This window comes from Bradysia coprophila, unplaced genomic scaffold (genome assembly GCF_014529535.1).
Source record: "Bradysia coprophila strain Holo2 unplaced genomic scaffold, BU_Bcop_v1 contig_350, whole genome shotgun sequence".
Lineage (NCBI taxonomy): Eukaryota > Metazoa > Arthropoda > Insecta > Diptera > Sciaridae > Bradysia > Bradysia coprophila.
In genome coordinates, this window is record NW_023503608.1 from 10,347,492 (window position 1) to 10,362,994 (window position 15,503).

Consider the following 15,503-nt stretch of genomic DNA (forward strand, 5'->3'; position numbering starts at 1 on the left):
GATTTTTTTTAATAAAATATGTGATCTTTCTATGATCCGACGTAATCCTCACTTCTTCGAAAGAAACCTATATAATTCTAATACAGATCAACTAGGATTCTATGGCATCGGCTAAGACGAAGACTGTTCCGAGAAATCGCTCAGAAGGTATTTCCGTTTCGATGCATTTGTTTAATCTTGAGATTTGATTTTTGTTTTTAGCATTTGCTACTTACGATTTTGTATTTTCGTTAACTTTTTATTGTAGCTCTTTTGAATTGTTAATGTTTTATGTGAAATAAAAAATATGAAATGAAAATCCCTGCACTTTTGGAGTCTTCCGCTTCGATCGCATCCATTGACATTAGTGGTTGACTTTAAGTCTCTTTATTCTTATGGCAGGAATCATTTATAGGTTCGATAAACTAATAATCTATTTTTGCTATCGATAACTCCGCTTATCTAAAATTCAGATTACAATAGTTATGTACACTCGAAAAAGGTAAGAAGTGTAATGGATTTTATACGCTGAAAGAAGTTCTTTAATCATGAAAATTAAGGTTTTCGACGGATGGCACAGTCTTTTGAAGGCTACAGTGAATGACAGTCATAAACGGAAACACCTGAATCTGTATAGGATGAGTCGAATTTAACATTATATTTTATTTTTAAATGCTGCATTGAGCATGGTTCAGACAATCTTGTATGGAAGAAACTTTTTGAAAAAAATATTGTTGACAAAATGTTGTATTGCTTTGACTTGACCAAAATTGTTGAAAAAATTTCTTTTATCGCATACGTGGTGTGATTCCCCGAAAAAATTATTCACCTAGGATAAACAAACATTATACTTCTGTAAATTGTCAAAGTGTCATTCGCATGTCTTGTTGTCTCGTTTTCGCTTATGCGATAATATATATTATGCACCTGTTGCCAAGATTGGTATTTTGACGTGTAGGACATTATTGCCCTAGCCGAAGGCGTGGGTCATAATGCCTACACGTCAAAATAACAGTCTGGCAATAGGTGCATATCATATTTTATCTGTCGAGAACAGATATATCGAGATAAACAAACACTCCCTAGAGGGATAAGCTCGAGATTATCGTTCTAGACAGATAAAAAAGAATATGCACGTATGACAAACCCCCTCGGCAAGCCTCTACCGCTTTGTCATACGTGCATAATATTTATTATCGCATACGCCGTGTGATTCCCCGAAAAAATTATTCACCTAGGATAATATAAACAAACATTATACTTCTGTAAATTGTCAAAGTGTCATTCGCATATCTTGTTGTCTCGTTTTCGCTTATGCGATAATAGTAGATTATTCACCTCTGTCCACATGTTTATTTAGACACTTGGGGAGTTGTTGCATGAGACGAAGGCGAATGTTATAACCCTAAGTGTCTAAATAAACATTTGGACAGAGGTGAAAACGCTATTTTATCTACCGACGGCGAAATAATAGCACTTTTTAACTGCTATTATTTCACCTAGGTAGATAAAAAAGAATATGCACGTATGACAAGCCGTCTCGGCAAGCCTCGACCGCTTTGTCATACGTGCATAATATTTATTATTCAACGAATGGCGAACGAAACGTGTTACCGTTTACGATTCGTGACGAAAAGTTTTACTGTTTACAATCATAATGGACGAACAACAGGACAAAATGCTGTATCACGCCATCATCAGTGCACCTATGTCTTGCGATGACCATGTGCATATCAGCGCTACACAAACTGAAGTGAGCAATCGCTTCAATTGTACGAGCATACACACACTTTTTCGTCATTTGTTAAAAACTCTTTGTGTTTCGTGCAATATCTCTCACATACAGCTTTTTGGATCTCTCACATCCGACAATGTGTTTTTGGTAATTTTAGTGACAATAAATGAATTGTCACTACAACCACGCACAATACGGCAGCCGTGGCGCCAACCACAGCTGCGATGCATAACTTCAAAAAGTATCGGGACGGGACGGTGAGAAAATCTTTGGTTGAAAGCACACGAGCAATTTTGCATTGATGGGACAATTATGCTGCGTTTTCCATTGTTTAGCCTGTGGTGAATATTGAATTACAATGGAAAAACAGCATAATTCTTGAGGTTATTTTCGACATAATAAACCTGCTGCCATGATGACTCCTAGTTGATGAAGTTAATTTCTCTGGCATATCTCAACTTCCATCAGGTTTAAGGTATAAACTTGGATTGATCTTGACATAAACAGCCTACTTTAATGACGGTTCGAAGATTTTGCGTTATACGAACTATTTGATGTAGCAAACTATACTTTTTTAAGGAATAAAGGTGACGCGAACACTTTGTCTCTGTGTGTTCATTTGCAAAATAACTGATATCGCTAAGAGTGGCGCATTCTACGTTTCTACTGAAATATTGTGTCACAAGTCACAGATGGTGCAACATCACTACTTTTAAGAAAATTACAAGAAGGATGCCGGATCGTCTGCCATTTTTGGGGAAATTTCTTTTTAGCCCCGTACGAAGTACGAAGGGGCTTATAGGATTACGATGCCGTGTGTAATTGATGGAATTCGAAGCAGACGGTAAGGGCAAAGTGTTTGCCTATGTTCATAGATAACGAATCCGCAATAAAAACTTTGTCTGTCCGTCTGTCCGTCTGTCCGTCCGTCTGTCACGTCGATATCTTGAGTAAATCAAATCCGATTTCAAAAATTTTTTTTCCCTGATAGTCAAAATAGTGAGGCTAAGTTCGAAGATGGGCGATTTTGGGTCGACCCTTCCGGAGCTGGGGCCCAATAAGTGCCTAACTGTTTTTCGACGATATCTCCAGACATTTAAGCACTACACTTGTAAGTGATACGTCAAATGAAAGGTATTTACAATACCGATCGACAAAAAAAAAGTTTATGAAAATTGGATGACCGACTCGTGAGTTAGACCCCTTGGTGTGAACTAGGTACAGGGCGGCAAGCCGTTTTTGCTTGTAGGTTGGCCAAATTTGAACGTATTTAGATGGATTTTGCTTTATGATAGGTATTGACCGTACCAATCAGGGAAAAAAAAGTTTATGAAATTCGATTCACCGGTCTCTTGGAGTGAGCTTATATGTGGCTACTCGGCCGTACAGTGAAGGTGGTGTTTTTTGTTAATATCTCGAGTAAACTTTGACCGAATTTAAATTTTTTTTTTGTTTGAAAGGTACTAACGAATGTAAAGCAGCCGTACTACTTTCCACCTCCTAACAAAATGGCCGTCGGCCGCCATTTTGGATTTTTGTAAAATCAATATAAATCGGTGAAAATGATACTTACTTAATTTTAGGTCAATTCGAAATTTGTGTTACATTTGAAAGGAACGTCGTACGGGGCTATGCGCTATGCGCAATTTTTAAGACGTACACATTTCATAAGAATTTTACTTTACCGACGTTTACGGGCGCAGTAGGCTTACTGTAAGAGTAGGGCGACGGACGAACTAGGGTCACGTACGCAATAAATGTACGGGTTTGTACGGGGCTCAGTCGCAGCAAACGCTCCGACTGTTCTGACGGCTCGTTTGAGTAAAATTTTCCTGCGAAAAATCTTTGAGTTCAGACGCTCCTATTGATTTTGAGTTTGCTCCACGTTTACCTTCTTCTACCAACACTTAACAATGCGACTATCAATTTACTAACTCAATGTATTAATAGCAACATTGGTTGAAGCGCCGCTCCGAGATCAAGAGGTCCCCAGTTCAAACCCAGCAACTAACATGAAAAAAAAAATTATCCAAGAAAGACTTACGATATAATTGAATAATAACACGAAGAAAAAAAATAACGAAATTTGATGGAATAATGTACATCAAAATTTCATTTTATTTCGGATACCAGAGCAAACGTCCTGACACCACACGTCTACTAACGTACCCGAAGTACGATCCGAAAATAGCTGTCTGCCAGCCAATTTACACGTCCACTACGTATACTATGTCCAGCGCGGTAACTTTTCTATCAGTGTGCGCAAAGAATTTTTGAATTCACATTCGGTAGATATTTGACTTTTAATATTTTTCATATAAACCGCCTTTCCGGCCGGATTTTTCTGACACAAGGGGCTGGACTATGTGTTATTATTTCCGGCAGCATGCTAATTTTAACACGTTGCCGATTATTGTGACTTGTCAACTTCAGGCACACCGGAAAGTGCTAAAGGAGTCAAGGAAAACCTTCAAATAAAATTCTAAAAATCAAAAATTTTACTGCTCGAGCATTATCCCCTACGTGTTAACGGTATTTTGAAGGTGAAATTTTCTGTGGTTTATAGATGGTGCAAAACCTGGTGCCCAAATTTTGAGATGTATGAATGTTTTTCAAAGAATGGACTCGGTGTTAATGATGCGTTCAACAATATCATTTTGAGGGCAAAATTGCGAAAAGAAAAGGTAATTTTTATCCTAATTCTAGCATTAATGAGCTTCCATGTTTTTCCGGAAAATGGATTTACTTTGAAGCCATTTTAACTGACTATATTTCCGAACCTATTTTCATAAATGTTGTGTCGTTTGAAAAGCACGGTCTAGTACTTCAGACTCTAACACGTAGGGCAAAAACTCTCCCGAGAAACCCAACAAAAGTACCTGGAATAGTCTTGTGTGTCCAGGCTATAATTTATAACGTTCTTTCTACATCGATAGAAGGTAGATGGTTGGCATACTTATTCAAGAGATCTCTACACAAGTATTGCAGTATCAATTCATTTTTCATTCAAGTATCAATATTCAGCAATATTTGAATAATCAAAGTGAACAGTTAAATCCAGAATTTCCTAATCAGGGTCCTTTGGAAACAGGAACAGGAACTTGTGAGACTTGCAATAAAACCACTTTCTATGAGAATGAATGTTCTATATTAAATATTGACTTGTTCACTTGTACAGCCATCGATTGGCAATGAATTGAATAATCGTAAACAAATATAATGAGACCACAGTGTGGTGAATAAACTTTCGGCAGTGAAGCCAGTTTAATTATTACCTGAACATATTCCCACCCTTGAAGCATTCATACTTCAAAATTAATTAAAAGGTGAAGAAAAATTTACGTTACCCAAAAACAGGTTCATTCTCACAAAATTTTAATTCAAAATTGTGCTAAAGCTTCTTTTCTGTAAGACTGGAGAAGATATCCCAAAGGGGCCATTAAACCTTTTCAAATCGTTATAATAATCTTAAAACTACGTCAGCAATTTTCAAATTCATCTCACGCTAGTTGACAACAAATTCTTAAATTAATTTGATCCTGAACCTCAAACAAAATCCACAAACGAACCAAAATTGAAAATCAAAATTTCTAACAAGTTAATTTACCTCTACCGTCAAATGAAAATTTACTTGAAACTTTTGAAAACAACAACTAACCGCCGCCACTTCGTAATTAGAATTTAAATGAACGAAAATTAACGTTTGAAAATTGGCTTTTACTATAAATACGATTTTCTTCGATAGGCAAAACTGATATCTTAGAAACGTTACGTTTAAAAATCGACTTGTGCGTCTTTAGCTTAGCAACATACTTCGAAAAATCTAGGAATCGGAGGATCTATACTCGCCGTGTGCTTTTCCAATTTAACCACCCTCACATTGTTTGTCATCATCTCCTGCATAAACATTCAAAATTCTTGCCACTGGCCACTTTACTGGTATTTTACTTTCTTCACGCAGTAAGACCAATTGACCTTCTTTGATGTTTTCTTGCGCTTTTAACCATTTTGGACGTTGTTGCAAACGTGACAAATATTCGCTGTACATTCCAGAATTCTTGATGCACACGTTGGACCAGTTTCCATCTCGACAGTCTGTTTATATTCTCTTCTATGGTAACAATGAGGTAAAGGGGAAAAAGTGCCTCAAGACTTGTGTAGAGAGCTGTAGAATAAGTATCCCAAATCACTACTATCTACTTTTTATTGATGTAGAAATAACCTACTCACTTATGAAAATCGGTTCGAAAATAGACAGCGAAAATTGCGTCAGAGTTGATGAATTTTCCAGGACAATTTTTTGGAAAACCCTGATCGCTGTTCAATTTCGGTCGAAAAAGTTTATTGGACAAAAGAACAGAACAGAAAAGAAAGGAGAAGAAAAGTGAAGAAAAAGATGAGATGAGAATATTGAAATTTCGTAAAAGAATAATTCCTAGTATTCTGCGCGAAACAACTTTATTTTTCGAAATCTCCGGAAATTCAAATTTTCACTTTTCCAATATTTCCAATCTACATTTTATATTGATTGCCAATAGTTTCTTTATCTCCTGTAATGTCATAATATTCACAATTTGAATGTCACTTTTAGAATCAAAATGGGCTAGATTTAAACACGTCATTCACAGAACGTACGTTTATTAACTGAAAATTTCGATAAATGGTCATTTGCGCACGGCTAACTTCGATAATTTCACATTTATTCACGGAAAACTTCGATAATTTCTCATTTATTCACTGAAAATTGACAAATTCTTGACAGTATACTAGATGTGTGTTTTATTTGTGGGGAATATGAATGAGTGACGGTGTCATAACGTGTTTATATTTCAGTTTGATTTTTTAAATTTGTTTTTTATGGTGATTATGACATTACAGGAGATAAAACCTTGTGCCATGTTCCCTGTTGCTAATGGTACCGGGTGCCTTAAATACATGAAATTTTTTTGTCACACCTTGTTCATTCCTTGATAACACAATAACTTGAGTAATCCCAATACTTATTATTCTTAGACCATAACACGGGTAGCAAGTAAAAAACGAAATGTTCAAACAATACTCTCTCTAGCAAACAAACCCTCACCTCTCTGTGTCCAATTCACACCTTATTTCTTTTTATCAACAAACACTATTTTACATTTTGACTGACTACGCTGTAATGTACATGTAAATTCCAAAGGCTACTTGATTCTTTCACCACGTTAATAAAAGTAGTTTGGTTGCTAGAGAGGGTAATCCATAATTGTCGATCCCATCAATGCAAAATTGCTAGTTTGTTTTCCGCCTTTCATTCAATGATTTTTACTACCTAAAATATGGACGTATTCATGGCTGCTTCGATAATGGGTGTCATTAAGCAGACTAAACGAACTAGTTCGTTCAAAAACTGTTTTATTTACGACAAAAAAGGTTAGTGAAATGAAAAGGAATCAACAATTCAATATTATCGGTAGAACTTAAGAATATTTGTGTTCAATATTATTTTACAAAACGATTATACTACAAATAGTACAGTTTGTCGGCCAGCATTTCAGCGGGTGGTTTCTTAACGGATTGGCCAACCAAGAAAGCCAATTTATGAGCGTACTGGAAATAAAATCCAAAAATTTTCACCACCTAGAATTGATTGGAGGAAAGGTAACAAAATATTTACCTGACAACAGGCTGGAACGCGAACAGTTCCCGGCCAATTGTAATACAGGAAACACATTTTGTAGGTCAGACGCTGCAAAACGTCCGGTGAATAATTGTTGTCGTCGTGCAGCACAATGAAATGTGTAGGCGTCACGGTTCCTTGTCTTACATTTTGTGGAACCAAGAAAAAGTCGTACAAAAACCGCCGAGTAATCGAGTGGTCAATGATACAACCAGGAGCAGGATTGTCGTATCCGTTGCCTTTAGCCTACAGATAAAAGATTCTCAGGTCAATGTCGGTTATGACTCAGCCAAAATGTTAAAGAATCTTCGCTTACAAGGAAAAGTCGTGTGTTGATACGTTTCTGGACGACTATGAAAGTGAATTGCGGTTTGTAATCCGGATTCTGTAACGTACAAGCTTTAACGAGCTGTGGTAGTTCGTATTCGCTGACCATTTTCAGTTGTCCATCACCAACACCGTCGCTAAATTGATATGTGAAAAGAAAAATCGTTTTTCGTAGGGACTTCAATCAGTTACCGATATATAATGATTTTGTCCGGAAGCGCTTCGTTTCGTTGCTTGTATGCATGTAGAGCGCTAATCAACGCTTGAGCTAAACCATTGATCAGCTCTTCTTTTTGCGATTGAATGACGGCCCGGCTGTACCATTCGGTGTATGTACCATTTAACGATGCAATAAATGCTCCCACAGAATTATCCTTTTTCTTCGTGTCATGGTAAGTGTCGATGCCACAGATCATGACATTTTTCAGCGGAATTTTGATGCTCCACAAAGAACCTCCGATTTTGCAATTCATTTGAAGTGCAATTTTGGCTATGATTGAACGGCTTTTAGCTTCATTAGCCAGTGTTCGGCTATTGATGACCTGAAATGGTTTTTTTAATCAAAATTAGACAATGGTGAGATCGTAGCCGCTCTAGAAAATATTTACCTGAGTAGGTATGGGTAATTCGCCACAGCACACCTTCTTAATGGCAGCGTAGCGATCATCGCGTGACGATGGACAAATTATCACAATAATTTGCAGAGAAGGATTGACGACTCTGCGAAGTAGCTGAACATATTGCTCGTTCTTGTCATCATTCAGAACTTCAACTTTCGGTGTATTGACTTTCAGGCCCATCGGAGCCGAATTCGTCATAATCGTTTCAATAAAATTTTGGGCGCATTTCATGTCTCGTTTCGTATGTATCACCATCCAGTTGGTCAGATTGATCACTTTGAACAGTTGATTATTACAACAATATTTATTGAAGTCGCCCCTCTCGGCGATGATTGTCTTTCCACGCCCGAATAGTATTTCTTCGTCTTCCAGTTGTCTGCCACTCAATTTTAATGGATTCGTTTCCAATGTCAGGCCCCAGTTCTTAAGTACATCTGTTGCTTCTTTGCTGGCGTTCAAGTTCTTACAGAAAGTATTCATCGCATCCACACGTTGGTTAGGCGTCACTCGAGTGATTGTTGCAATGTCTCTCATTACTTTCAGATCGCTGCGTAGGGCATCGGTGATGCCAGTCAAGTAACATATTTCCGGTATCAGGCAAAAAGTTATCGTCTCTTTGTCCGGTTTGCCCGAAACGCGTCGTTCTTCGCGACTTAACAGAAGAGGTTGTTTCGTATCAGCAAGATCAATGTTGTAATGGTTTTTGTAGTACTCCATGTAGCTTACGTCTTTACCACTCATTGTGAAAGTGGATTGTGGTGATTCGTTGAAGAGTATGTCATCGATTCTGTAGGTCTTATTATTGTACCGTGTTAGGACGACTTGCCCAAGCAATGCCTCCATCGCCTTTTGCTGAAAGTTATTTTTGTCCGATACATAGGCGTGCGTCAAAATGTCGAGCACAGTTTCTGTGCATAGGAGACGATGTGAAACATCCAAACAAAGCATGACACCATCTTCATATTCGTCAACAGCAGTCACGTAGCCAGGCCATATCTCCAGTTTATGCTGAGGAATGGGTTTCGGTGCAGTAGGATCAAAATTCTTCCGGCCGAATCGAACCAATTTAAGAATTTTCATAATCCGTTCGAACAGTACGTTGTACAAGTGAATGCAATCCTTCAGCAATTTCTTCTTTTTGAAGATGATGGTTACGGTGACCTTACTGTTGTCGTTATCATTGTTTGAAATCAGCATAGTTCGACTGTCCGGTAACAGGAACGGTAAGTACAATACGGATCCATCGAAAGTTCTCGTGTTACCAATGGTATCGCGATGTTGATTCAACAGCTTGTATCTCAATTGTAACGAGTGAATAGCTGGGGCGAATCTTACTTCATATTCGAAGACGCCCTTGTCCGGGTCGGTATTTAGACGAATGTAATTGGCCGCAATGTTCACTGGGCGTCCTGAATTAAAAAATTAAGAAAAATGAATGATACAAGCGGCTAGTTATCGGCAATGGCGCCGTTTGGAAGAATGCTTCAAAATTAAAAAAAAAACAAATCCAACTGAAGAGTAACGGAATACTACTTTGCCGTTGAGATCATTGTTAAGTCAACAATCACATCAAAATGACAAATACTTTTACAGATGTATTCAAAAGAAATGTACACGAACCTTTTGTTCCACGGCGAATAACTGGATCCTGCTCAGTCTCAACCGCTCCGATATTTATTTCTTCAAGTTCTTCCGTAGCCGACTCAACGGCTTCCTCAAAACAAACGTTACTGGAGAGAGTTTTCTGCTTCTCCTCCAGTAACAGATGTAAAATTTTGCCACGTCCCGACGTAGGCTTCGGTAGAAAAGAAGCTTCAATGCCAGATGTTGCATGACTTAACGAAGAAGATCCATCATGGCTTGGGGTGTTTGTTACAGAAGCTGGAGTATTGTCACTATCATCTGTTTTTTCGAGTAAAAAACGTCCCCGTCCAGCACCTTTGCTCAGCCCCAGGCCACTATCCAGAACGCTTGGTTTTGTATGAGAATCAGTATCTTTGCTGCTTTCATCTGTGCTGCCTTGCAACGATCGCAAAAATGCACCTCGACCACTACCACCTCTGATAGACATATTTCTAGTCGTTTGTTCAGGTTTATGACATTAATTACTGAAAATTTTCTGTTTTCATTAATTCTATAGTTTTGCGTTAACTTGATTTTTAGCTTTTGTGGACAAGCACGCTTTTTTTCCTTTTCCAAAAAAGATGGCGACGTTTTACAAGATCTACACAGATATTATGGTGAGTTAGGTGAGTAAGTTTCAAAAGAGTTGTGTTTGGTAGGGTGAGTAGGTGAGTAGGGTCTTTAAAATTGATAAATGGTGACCAAAAGCGGTCTGAGCAGCCATTTTTTGTAGTATCTAACATCAAAAAAAATACAAAAAGTTAAGCGATAGGTTTTTCGTACTGTATAAAAACGAATTTTGACAGACTGAAAACAATCGATAGTCATCCGATGAAGCATACATAACCGCAACTTAAACTAATTTTTTCGTTAAAACTTCTAAATAAGGTTGTGTTGGCTTCTTTGTGCAAGGTATATAATCATACTGAGGTAACGCAAACCCTCAGGGAATCAAAGTATATAAACACTGAAGGTAACGTAAATCCGCAAATACGGATCCAAAGTTTCGGGTGAATATAGTTTTTATAATGTTGGACACAAGTCAAGGGTATCGTTAGAAAGGTATGACCTCTGACTATAAGATACAAATTAACTTCGATCAAAATATGTAAACTCAGTGAACTTTTGTGACAAAATGGTTTCGAAGGGGTGCATGAAATTTCATGAAATGAAATTTTTTGTATAGGGAAGGAGCTGGTCCGATTTTACTGAATGCTGTTCTGAGCTCCCAAAAGGTCCCTGAATCGATGTGCGTTTTTAGTTTTTGGGTACATTTCGGAAAAACTTCTTTTTTGTTGAGGAGGGGCGTGGGGGACACTAAATATCTTAAAATTAAGTTTTTATCGTCTAATAACCTGTGAAATAGGTTTCAGTTGAATGGTAGAGACTTATTTGAGTCATACAAATCATTTTACAACCTTAAAACATTATTCTAAAACATTCTGATTCGCGGCTTAATCAGGAGTGTTCCATCGATTACATTTTGAGCAACAAATATAGCTTTTGCGAGCATTCCCACCCAAACGATTTTGATTTTGCGGTCAAATCACTCAAAAAACATTCTCCAATCATTTCCAAACCAATATCTCCATGTTCACGGAAGTCTCAAAATAATGTGGTTCAGTCCCACCGTGTCAGTGTTTATATACTTTGGATTTCATATAAAGAAACTCACATGTCATGAGAGGTGAGTTTGTTTATATGAAATGGCCATGTCCTCCGGTTTGTATGAACAGACCATACCTGGTTTATACTTTCATTAGTAGACTTTTGAAGTTTAAGCAGAGGGTAGAAAATGACTATTTTCTTGGAAAACAGATTTCCACAAGCTATATGACTTTCGAAACACTTAAACGAAACGAAATGTCAGTGCTTAATTAAAGCGCTCAATCCTCATTAAAATTTTAACAATTCGTCACCGCACTGGAAATATTTATGCTTTATTTTGCTTTATTTGTAAAAATTCCTACATTTTGAATTTATCAGTCAGGAGGGTCAGGAGGCGATCAATATTTATGTACACCGGCTCAGTACACTGTTTTGTTTTTATTTTTATAAGGTTGCCAACATGAGTGTTCCGACAAAAATGTTTCTGACAGAAGTCATTTTATGCATACATGTGCTGTTTTCTTCTTTGAAACCGAATCTTAAACTGGAAAAGGCTTTGTCTTAAAGTATCCAACCAAATTAATAATTCTCACAGTAAATTTGCAAATCGTTGATTTCATCACATTAGTTTTAATAAATAGTTCGATAAGTAAACAAAAATGGGCCGATCAGGACGTTCTCGTAAACGCAAAGATGCCATGAATCGAGTGAAACGTGAACGAAATGCAAAGAAGGAACTCGCTCGGCTAAAGGTATATTATCAACCGAGCATGATGGGATCTATATTAACATCAACCACAAAACTATTCCATTTTCCAGAAAACACTTGGACTCGTGGATGCTGATGGAAATGACATAAAAATGGAACTGGATGGTATTGCCGAGGTGAAAACTGCTGCGCAATTAAAAAAGGTAACTGATTTGATTGACTTAAGTTACGTGATTCATCGGCAAATGTGATGAAAATATTTTGTATCCTTGCGTCCTAATTATAATTTAGTGTCTCGTCCATATTATGTTTTTCGTATTTTCTGACCGCAAGCAAACAAAGCACCGTACTCAACGGAAAACTCGCCTTCGGCTCGAAATACAAACTCCACACACGTCTCAACAAATATCCCAGCGAGGCAGTAATGCACTATGCTCGTCTACCTTGTTCAGCCTTCAAATCCACATTTTTTATGTATCGAAATTTAGATGTTACAAATTGATGGAACAGAATCTTCTAAGGATTTTTATCAAAGTAGATTCCCCCGAAGCTCCTCCTGTGGAGATCTAAAATTCTTGGCTCTAGCAGTATTTGTGAACTTGCACAGTCGATTGAAATTAAAAGGCATGACAATATTAACAGTGCCTGAATGACACGATATCTGGATAGTAGACTCAACCTCTTTCCTATCTATGTTCAAGCCATTCTTATTTACTCTCTGTTAGTTGACCGATAAGAATCCTTCTTCTTGGCATTGATATGAAATAAATCCAACGCAACTGAAACAATGAATTGGGTAATAGTTTTAAGTGAAGGCCTAGCAGGAACATTGACCTCATAATTTCACATTTTTCTTAGCGTTGATAAGAAAAAGGTGAGACGGAGAGAAGGTTGAACAGCCAACAGGTTCAACATCTGTTTACCTTCGAACAACCTCCTCTGAATCCATCGACGTGTAAAACTTAGTTAACCATTTTTCGATCTCTTTTCTTTCAGGAAAAACAGGAAAAGGAAGAGAAAAAAATCCTGGACGAACTTAACGAAGAAGAAGACAAAGGTGAGAGCGTGGAAGTGGTGAACGAAAGTACACAAAAGGTTCATGTGTACAATACGAAAACGTTCCGCGATCAGTTCGGTACATTGCCGGCGTGGAAGAAAACAAAGAAAACACAACGGAAAATCAACAAACGAATTCACAGTCAGAAATTGAAGTTCAATCAGGCCTGGTGTACACAATATATACCGCTGTAATTCACCTAACGTTTAACAATAAAATGTTTTTTTAAGGAAAATTCTAACAAAAATTTTGTTTCTGTAAATCGATTTATTTCATCAGTTATGCTAGCATTGAATAGAGTTGAAAGATACAAATAGCAGACAAGAAGTGTCGCTTGAATTTTGTACCATTAGGAATCCGATTAACGAGTTTTAAAGCTATGATTGATGGTGGCATATGAAGCAAATCTTTTGGTAATAAAATTGTAAATAAATCATTGCCCATGTATGTCCACGTATAAACAATTTAACTAAATAACGACGACGACTATGCGACCTCTACTAATTTAAATTTACTCTCTAAATATAATGAACCAACTTCTCGACATCACGTCAACAGACATGACATTCAATTGAACGTTTTCAAAACCGCAATAACCAAAACACCTTACCACAATGAAGTCCCTTACTGGACTACACACCTGTATCATTCATTCTTTTGTTCCATCATCGGTTCACCCCTTTCCTCCTGCTTTTTTATTACATTGCCGCCAGTGAATCCCAGAAATGCACAGCAAACCGCAGCTCCAGCCCCAATTTTCGCACCCGCTAACATTCCAATGGGTCCTCCAACACACATTCCAATCAGTCCACCGCACAATGGATACATGGCTTTTTTGTACCGTACGGCCTGTTTTAGGCTCTGCTCGCCCTGTTCAACTTGTACTTGAGCTACCTCCACATTGTCAGCAATCACATTGATGCCGTCCTTCTGCGAATGAACTTCGCAATTCAATTTATTGAACATGTCGTGTAGGTCTCCAATTTCGCTTTGTAATTGCTCGAATTGTGCCAAACATGCCTCTCTCGATTTGATTTGATGATCGGATAATTGGAATTGTGTCTGAATCTGTGGTACGCTATGAATGTCCATAGTTGTTTCGGAATTGTCATCGTCCTCATCGAATGAAGATTTGGATGTTGACGGTGATTTCAGTTGGAGTTCTATACGGAAAACAAAAACTTAATTTTAGAGAGTTATGTCCCAACAAACTTGATTGGTGACATTATACCCATGTAAGATTTCATTTCTTCCATTGCACTTTGACGACTCTTCCATATCAATTCGTCGAATTTTTTTACGTCTTCCCTGACCAATTTACTCCGTAGACTGTCCATTTCCATCAGCAAGGTTTTCAGCTGTTTCACTACCCGCGTTGCATTGATTTCTTCTTTTTGGATTTTGTCCCAATCGCTCAATGCGAGACATTTTTTAATGTTTGATTTATGATTTCGCAGAAGACTACGATGATGGGGTATTCCAACGTCGTTGAATTTCTGAATGGATATTTCAGCGCGTTTCAACGGAATTCTTTCTTCATCTAACATTGTTGATGACTAAGATGCGCTAGATGCGTTCCAATTGTGATTTTCTTTTTATATGGTTCTCAGACGTATTATACGATGTTCTAGTTCAAAGTTTCTATTATTGTGCTCTTTGTTTTGTTTTTCAATTTTTACTTAAAATGACATATGATCTAATGGTGTGTGTACCAATTGTACCAACCCAACGGCAATAAACATAATTCTGAATCACTACTGTTGATAATTTTAGGCAGGGTTGTGTTTTTTTGAAAAAATTGGAAAAATCCAACAATGAAGGTGAAGTTGATTATTTGCAAGGCTGTAAACTTTGGGGGCCATTCTATTAAATACGCGGGAACACATCACGTCTAATGATTTTACAAACACAAAAATTCACCACATCATCACGGCGATGACAATAATCACAGCAGGTGAATTTTTGTATGATTTTTGTATCCGCCATGTTATCATCAAGTGTGGTGTGTCACCCGCGTATCCGTATCTGCGTGACCTCCCCAAAGTTTACAGCCTTCGATTATTTGTACTTCTTACTCTAGCTACACATAGCGAAGCGAAGCAGACCGGATCAAATTTTCTTTTGTTCTTTTGTCAAGTTTGTCAGTGTGACAAAAGCAAAATTTGGTCTCTTTCGCGTCCTGTATTTTT

General features: G+C 37.6%; 3 protein-coding genes across 3 annotated transcripts; 1 reads left to right on the top strand and 2 right to left on the bottom strand.

Annotated features, from left to right (window-relative positions):
- Positions 1–7,094: 7,094 nt before the first annotated feature.
- On the bottom strand, positions 7,095–10,567 carry LOC119080917 (protein argonaute-3). Its single transcript, XM_037189533.1, has 6 exons — positions 9,938–10,567; positions 8,306–9,726; positions 7,890–8,239; positions 7,687–7,834; positions 7,368–7,616; positions 7,095–7,300 (listed from the first exon to the last, which is right to left on the bottom strand). The coding sequence occupies exons 1-6, from the start codon at positions 10,386–10,388 to the stop codon at positions 7,214–7,216; spliced, it is 2,706 nt and encodes a 901-aa protein (XP_037045428.1). The 5' UTR covers positions 10,389–10,567; the 3' UTR covers positions 7,095–7,213.
- Positions 10,568–12,022: 1,455 nt separating this feature from the next.
- LOC119080919 (protein LLP homolog) lies at positions 12,023–13,558 on the top strand. Its single transcript, XM_037189535.1, has 3 exons — positions 12,023–12,300; positions 12,368–12,460; positions 13,254–13,558. Exons 1-3 carry the CDS (start codon positions 12,208–12,210, stop codon positions 13,506–13,508), a joined length of 441 nt encoding a protein of 146 aa, XP_037045430.1. The 5' UTR covers positions 12,023–12,207; the 3' UTR covers positions 13,509–13,558.
- A 12-nt stretch (positions 13,559–13,570) lies between these two features.
- Positions 13,571–15,017, bottom strand: LOC119080918 (syntaxin-17). Its single transcript, XM_037189534.1, has 2 exons — positions 14,546–15,017; positions 13,571–14,477 (listed from the first exon to the last, which is right to left on the bottom strand). Exons 1-2 carry the CDS (start codon positions 14,859–14,861, stop codon positions 13,960–13,962), a joined length of 834 nt encoding a protein of 277 aa, XP_037045429.1. The 5' UTR covers positions 14,862–15,017; the 3' UTR covers positions 13,571–13,959.
- Between the last annotated feature and the right edge of the window lie 486 nt (positions 15,018–15,503).

Coding starts and splice junctions, on each gene's coding strand:
- LOC119080917 (XM_037189533.1), bottom strand. CDS start 10,388: ATGTCTATCAGAGGTGGTAGTGGTCGAGGTGCATTTTTGCGATCGTTG. Junction 9,727..9,937: donor TATTCGCCGTGGAACAAAAG/GTTCGTGTACAT, acceptor TTTTTAATTCAG/GACGCCCAGTGAACATTGCG. Junction 7,301..7,367: donor GCGTTCCAGCCTGTTGTCAG/GTAAATATTTTG, acceptor TTTTATTTCCAG/TACGCTCATAAATTGGCTTT.
- LOC119080919 (XM_037189535.1), top strand. CDS start 12,208: ATGGGCCGATCAGGACGTTCTCGTAAACGCAAAGATGCCATGAATCGA. Junction 12,301..12,367: donor AGGAACTCGCTCGGCTAAAG/GTATATTATCAA, acceptor TCCATTTTCCAG/AAAACACTTGGACTCGTGGA. Junction 12,461..13,253: donor CTGCTGCGCAATTAAAAAAG/GTAACTGATTTG, acceptor CTTTTCTTTCAG/GAAAAACAGGAAAAGGAAGA.
- LOC119080918 (XM_037189534.1), bottom strand. CDS start 14,861: ATGTTAGATGAAGAAAGAATTCCGTTGAAACGCGCTGAAATATCCATT. Junction 14,478..14,545: donor AGAAATGAAATCTTACATGG/GTATAATGTCAC, acceptor TTTTCCGTATAG/AACTCCAACTGAAATCACCG.